The 7220-nt window shown below is 52.0% G+C and overlaps 1 protein-coding gene across 1 annotated transcript; it reads left to right on the top strand.

The window, feature by feature from the left end:
* The first annotated feature begins 890 nt into the window (after positions 1-890).
* On the top strand, positions 891-1883 carry LOC148164277 (melanoma-associated antigen 8-like). The gene has a single exon (XM_088023591.1). It carries the CDS (start codon positions 891-893, stop codon positions 1881-1883), a length of 993 nt encoding a protein of 330 aa, XP_087879717.1.
* Positions 1884-7220: the final 5337 nt, after the last annotated feature.

The following is a 7220-nucleotide window of genomic DNA, read 5'->3' as shown; positions in this document are numbered from 1 at the left end:
GCCTTAGCTCTGGCTCTGGCTCTGGCCCTGGCAGGGGGGAAGGTGAGAAATGAGGGGATGCCTCCCACAGCAGGATCCTTAGGGCCCAGGCCTACTCTGCCACTTCTGTCAGCCGTGGGGAGATGGGGGATCGGTGGGCCGACTGATTTCTCCAGACTATTCCTTCTGGTGTCTCCCAGAGATGAGGCCTTGGCACCAGGAGCGTAGCCTCAGGTCAACACAGGGAGTTTTCCCAGGCCTTCCGTGGGGTCAAGGTATAGACGGAGAGGTGCGCCCATCCCAGCACAGACGGAACCCGAGCTTGGCCATCCCTGGGATTCCGTGACGAGCCCTTAGACCCTTGGCAGGCGTGGGCAGAGGTGGGCCCCCTCGCTTACCTTCTGTGGAGTCTCAGGGCTTCGTGGTCTTGCTGTGACCCCGTGGCCTCAGGCTGCGGGGGTGGGGCCCAGGCCCTGCCAGGGGAAATAGCAGTCCCCTGAGAGGCCAAGGAGGGGACCGCCCAGCTTGGATTGATGGCGACCTCACAGAGTCCGACCCAGCCCTCCTGTGTGCACTGGGCTTCTGCGGCCATGCTCTGTCTGCACCCTGAGGTGCCCCCTCCTTCCCTCCTCCAGGGGCTCCAAGAACTCAGAGTCCAGGCCTCTGTCTGAGGCAGGAGTCTCTAAGGTCAGAGACCAGGGGAGGTGCAGGTGAGTGCCAGTGTTCAAGGTGAGGTACATGCTCTGAGCATGGAGCCAGGGGCTCGCCCATCCCAACCCAGAGGGGACCCCTCAGCACCCAAGTCCGATGCAGCGCACTGTCAGCTGCGGGACTTCAGGCCTCTGCTGCCTGGGCTGCACCCTGAGGACCCGTCCCACATCTTTCTGCAGGTTCAGCCCGACACAAACGCCATGCCCCTGGGTCAGAGGAGTGAGCTCTGGAAGCTGGAGGAAGACCCAGGCCCGGCCCAGGGCCTGGTGGAGGCACACCTGTCCGGGGCTGGGGAGGAGGAGGCCCCACACGCCCCCTCCTCCTCTTCCTCCTCCTCCTCCTCCCCTTCCTCCTCCTGCTCTGTCCTGTTCCTGATTCCCCTGGGGGAGGGGTCTGCTTCTGGGTCCCTGAGTCCTCCTCAGAGCCCTCAGAGTGCCTGCCCCTCCCCCACTGCCCAGGCAGCCAGGGCCTGGAGCCAGCCTGACCAGGGCTCCAGCAGCCTAGATGAGGAGGGGTCGAGCACCTGGGAGGAGCCCGAAGTCACCCAACCCTCTCTCCAGGACAAACTCCACGTGAAAGTGGCTGCCCTGGTGGGGTTCCTGCTCCTCAGATACCGCAACAAGCAGCCAACCCGCCAGGCAGAGATGCTGGAGATCGTCAGCAAAGATTACCAGGACGACTTCCCGGTGATCTTGGGCCAAGCCTCTGAGTACATGCGGCTGGTCTTTGGCATGGACATAAAGGAAGTGGACCCCAGCGACCACTCCTACATCCTGGTCAACGTCCTGGGTCTCACCTGTGATGGGATGCTGAGCGGTAAGCATGGCATGCCCAAGACCAGCCTCCTGGGGCTGCTACTGGGGGTGATCCTCGTGGAGGATGACTGTGCCCCTGAGGGGGAGGTGTGGGAAGTGCTGGGGGTCATGGGGGTGTATGCTGGCAAAGAGCACATCATCTATGGGGAGCCCAGGGAGCTCCTCACCAAAGTCTGGGTGCAGGAAGGGTACCTGGAGTACCGGCAGGTGCCTGGCAGCGACCCTGCCCGCTACGAGTTCCTGTGGGGTCCCAGGGCCCACGCCGAAACCAGCAAGTTTCAAGTGCTGGAGTATTTGCTCCGGGTCAGACGCGGGCAGCTGGCTTCCTCCCTGGCCCTGTCTGAAGGGGCTGTGAGCGATGAGGAAGAGGGGGCCTGAGTCCCAGTGGCGGCCAGGCCCTTTCCAGGCTTTGGTGGGGTCGGCAGCTTCTCCTGCGGGGTGCTGGGCATGAAGTGAGGCCACATTTTGGTTGTTCCCTGTGTGTGTGTGAAGAGAGAGCCCCGGGAGCTCTAAGTAGGGCCGGGCCAGGGAGGATTGAGGGAAGAAAGCAGGATGAAGAGCCAGCCTCTCTGGGGGCCTGTTCTCTGCGGTGACTCTGACATCCAGAGCTTGGTTTTCTTGAGGAAGCTCTCAAATGTTGTTCCTTGGAGTAGAAGTTTTAACCAGCTTTGGCGGGTACATGTGTGCGTGACTCCATCCCACAGCATTTGTACTTACCCAGTTCAAGAGTTTTAAGAGTTTTGTCATGTTCTGGAAATAAGGTGGGAGATCTTCCCTCCTTGTTTGGGTTCTGGAATGAAATCACAGGGCATTGGCATAGGAATTTGTTGGAAAGGTGGAAGAATGGAGCAGTCAAGTGACGGGGTCAGGAAATAGGGAAATAAAAGATGATTCATTTTTGCTTCTTACTCTTTCTTGTCTGTCATTCTGCAAAAGTAACATAGATGTGTGCGCCTTCATTCACTTAGTTCTTCAAGAAAGGAGGAGAAATGACATCTCCCCACAGAGGGAGCCCTGCTCATTGGCTCATTGGCTTCTTGATTCCCAGACATGGGCTGAGCTCTGCTCTCTGGAAGGCCCTGTGTGTGAACAGTGAGGACATTAGGAGAAGCAGGACACGTCCCACCCTTAGGGGACTGTCTAGCAGCTGCACTCGTGGCAGGAAAGTGGGGAGAGGTGCCCTGAGACCTGCAGAAGAAGTGGAAGAAGGGTGAGGGAGTGCAGCTCCCGGGGCAAGCACTGCAGTGGAAGTGCCCCTGGCCTGGGTGGCTCGGGGTGTCGGGTCACCGTGCTTCCTTCTGTGCAGCTGATCACCGTGAACCTGGGGGGTGACAGTGGCCCTCCTTGGAGACAGTGTACCTTAGAGGTGGCAGCAAAGTCTGAAATGGATAATTGCTCTGAGAAATTCCCTCTGGATCATGGACAAACCAGAGAGAAATCTCCTCCTGGGGCAGGAAAAGAAGGTATCCTGCACTCTCATCCCAAGGCAGTTGAACACAGTGCACAGACTAGGTGTTTTATATCCGTCATCTGCAAGTATTTCTGGAGGAATACAGTGATATTTCTTTGAAGTGGAGCCCAGAAGACTCTAGACTGGCACTCTTGTCCTAACCATGCAAAGCCAGAACCCACTGCATTTAAAAGTCATTTTAGTTTGATTATCTGGAGTGTAATTTGGACAGCTGTAAGAAAGCAAGGTCTAGGTTTTGGTGGGGGGAGAAATGAATGAAAGGAGTGGTTTGGTGGAAGAGCAGCTGGGAGAGAGGGAAGGAGCTGGTCTTTGACTCACATTCTGGGAGCTCTGTATTGTGTCCAGCTGGGACGATTCCCTCACACCTGAATGCCACACATATTCTCATATATCTCACGTATATCCTCTGATTTAGAAAATGGATTGAGTTTTACTTATGAAGCACCCTCTTTGGCTGATTAGCTATTCCATGTCCTATTGAGCTGCACATTCTCTAACATGACCTGGGTAACAAAAAAAATACCCCAGAGGAGAGAGTGGAAGGCTCTGGGATCAAAACAACATTTGAAATCACTGCCATTCATCAAAGTTCCAATATGTGCCAGGCACTGTGCAAGGTGCTTTCCATATATTACATGCATTCCTGCAGTCCTGCAAGACGGGGCTTATCAAACTCACCTAACTCACTCACTTCAGAAAGAACCTGAGGCTCCTAGGACTTAGTCATTTTCCCAGGATCACATGGCTAGTGAGTGACAGGGCAGAGACTAGAACCCAGGTCTGAATTCATGTAGAGTCTATGCTGTGCCCCCTCACTGCAGCCTGTGGCCAACCTTCTGAGTCCTACATCATTCCTGAGGACAGCATGGTGTCTTCCAGGTGACAAAAAGAAGGATGCTGTGGCTAAGGTACTAAAAAACCTGTTGCTAAGGAAGGAAGGTGACAATGAGAATCAAACAGGTTTTGGGTACTGTCTGTGGGCTTTATTAACGTAGAGTTCTTCTTCCTGAACCTCAGAGTTCTTTGAAAACTGACTGCCCGGGCGCTGGCATTTTTTCCAGACCTGGCACTTTCCCGAATTACAGCAGCCTTTCCCTGGTATTCCCCTGTGTGCTCCTCTGTCTAACTCTTGTACCTGGCCTGCTAATGAGCTCATCACTGGTCCCCATGGAACAGCTAGGAATCACCTTCTCTCCCCCAACATAGAACCTTACTCTCTGTAGTAATCCTCTGGTCACTAAATGAATCGTTTGAAAATTAGGTGTCATCCTGTATTTGAAAGTATCTGTCACACAGGAGATGCTTGAAAAGTTCAAAGAATTCCAAGGCAAACTGACCTCAAAAACTCCTCCCCTGGGATGCCTGGGTGGCTCAGTCAGTAAAGCATCTGCCTTTGGCTCAGGTCATGATCCCAGGGTCCTGGGCTTGAGTCTCACATCAGGCTCCCTGCTCAGTGGGGAGCCTGCTTCTCCCTCTGCCCACTGCTCCCCCTGCTTGTGCAATCTCTTTCTCTCTCTCCCTCTCACTGACAAATAAATAAAATCTTAAAAAAGAAACTCTTCCCAGCAATAAAGTCAGTCATAACAAATTATAATAGTTGCATTTGGTTAAACCCCTACTGTGTAACAATACATGGGAGAAACTTTAATGTTCATCCATAGTGTGTCTTGCTTTCCTTCCAGGATACAGGGGACACCACCTTGCCAGTCCCCTTGTAGTTAGGGAGGGTTGTGTGATGACCCTTTGCCATGGAGATGTGAGCAGAAGCATTGTTTCTCACATCCAGGCGTTTGCGAGCCAGTATGTCCATTCCATGCTGTCTCCCTTGATTCACCAGCAAACATGGTGACCCCGTGTTGAGATAGGGGAGCCACAAGATGAAAGCAACCTGGACCCAGGGTCTAGGAAAAGCAGAGGGCCCCTGCCAAACTGTATCAGAATTTGTGTGCCCAAAGATGCACTTCTGTTGTGTTAGCCCTTCAAATGTCACAGTTTGTTGCATCAGTTAACAGTTACTTTCATGCAGCCGCTTTTTTTGTTGTTAGGCTTATCTAGCAATTTTACTTAAGAAGGTAGGAGTACATATCTTCCTACTGCAAAAAACTTCTAAAAATACAGATGAGTCACAATATCCCCTTTTCAGAGTTCCCCCACAATTCAGCCTCCTCCTCAGAAGTCACCGTGACTAACAATCTAGTGTGTGTTATTTTTATTTTTTTAATTTAAAACATTTTCTTTTCTTTGAGAGAGAGAAAGAGTGTGTGAGTGGAGGGAGGGGCAAAGGGAGAGAGAGAGAGAGACTCTCAAGCAGGCTCCATGCAGAGCCCAACTCGGAGCTTGGTCTCCGGACCCCGAGATCATGACTTGAACCGAAATCAAGAGTCGGACGCTTAACCAGCTGAGCCACCCAGGCGCCCCTAGTGTGTGTTATTCTAAAGGTGACTATGGCTTTTTCATAGATATGCTCTACAAATATATTGTTTTTATTCAACCTAACCCATAATACTGTGCATATTGATCTGCCACTAGCTTTTGTCACTTAATAAAATGGATGCAGGATCTTCCCATAACAGCACATATAGATCTACCTCACTTTTGAAAGTATTCCCTGGAATGTTAAAGTTTGTATATACCATAATTAATCACATAAACAATTTTTTCCTGGTAGAAACAAGTTGTTTTCCCTTTATCGTATGATTAATAAAATGAAAACAACATCTTTGACTATGAATCCTTGGGTAGATATGAATGTTTTCTAATAAGATATACATACTAACATAGACATTGGGTTAGAGTGGAGAGGGTGTGAATTGTTTAACATTTCATAAATGCGTCTGAAATTTTATTCCACAAGTGCTATACCAGTTTGCATTCTCATAAAAATTGGAAATGATTTAAGATTCTGCAATATCAACAAGACGTTTCCCCCTCTACTTTGAGAAAGAGGGACTTGGCCAGAATGATCAGCAGCCGGGGAGGAGACCAGCCAGGACACCCTCAGCTAGTGAGGGGCACTGAGAGCATCCTGGGGAAAGTGATGGCTAGAGTCCATGAGAGAAAACGAGTACGAAACCAAGTCCAGAGAGCCCCAGGCAGGCTGGCAGTCAGGGCTCTGAATCTAGAGTTCAGCTTAGGGGGAAAGGGACCAAAAGGAGAGACGGTGGAGAGGCGGAGGGATTCAGGAGAAAGAACGTGGATGGGCTGGGGAAGCCTCTGAATCCTTATCACCAGCTGGAAGTTGTGGGATGGTCTGACAGGGCAGGTCTGTTGCATGAATGGATCAGCAGCATGCCAGACACCCCACTACTGTAGAGTCCCCCTACCTCTGTCAGGAAGAGTACATTTGTCTCCCTGCCCCTGAATTCAGGTGAGCGACATCTCTTGACTACTCTAGTGGTCCAGGGCATCCTTGCCAGGGTCCCAGGGCTGGGAGCTGTCGTGATGCCTGCTGGAGTCAGGGGGCTTTCCCCCTGGGTGGAGTGCAACCCCACATAGAGGGTGGGGCTATGTGAGTGAGGGGTGGGTGACCGAGGAAGGACAGCTGAGATAGGCCAGGAATACCCAGGAGCAGTGGAAGGGAGCGTGCTGCTAGCTGCAGGCAGGGTGAAATTGGAAGGAGAAAGCCCTGGGGCTAATCACCTCAGACTCTGCAGATAAAGGGCTGGGCACGGACACACTTGAAAGCTGTCCAAATGGTGTCCACGGCTCAGACTGCCTTCCCGGGCTCCTGAGGTCGTGGCATAGCAGGGGCGGGGGTCCTGACCTGTGGCTAGGACGGCTGGCCTGTGTTGCCACCAGTTTGCAGGGTGGGCGGAAAACCTGTGGAGATGGCTTTTTCTTATTCAACTGATAAGAAAGTGTGGGCTCCAGTGCAGGACAAGGAGCATAAATGGGTTGGGGAAATCTGATAGACCATGTTTCCTAGGAAGGAAGCACCACGGACCATCCTGTTGAGAGCATCCCCACCTCCAAGATGGTGTTTGGACCTGGGGAGGAGACGTCCATGGTGACACCCTCAATAATAGTTTCCCATAGGAATTCTGAAGTTACTTGAGCAGTTGGAGAACTGTGGGTTTCAACCGTGGAGGTGGAAGGCCCAGGCAGGGGGCAGGCTCCACATTTTGAATCAGGGAATGGCACCCTCCAGCAACTTGATTCATCCAGCAAACATTTACTGAACATATGCTGAGAAAGAATATCAAGTAAACAAAACAAAATAACATGACAAAGCACTTAATTCAGCC

This window comes from Eumetopias jubatus, unplaced genomic scaffold (genome assembly GCF_037043125.1).
Source record: "Eumetopias jubatus isolate StellerSeaLion01/CBP00866 unplaced genomic scaffold, mEumJub1_p1.0 scaffold_5, whole genome shotgun sequence".
NCBI classification, from domain to species: domain Eukaryota; kingdom Metazoa; phylum Chordata; class Mammalia; order Carnivora; family Otariidae; genus Eumetopias; species Eumetopias jubatus.
Note: the sequence above shows the minus strand (reverse complement) of the source record. Positions and strands in the feature narration are given on the sequence as shown.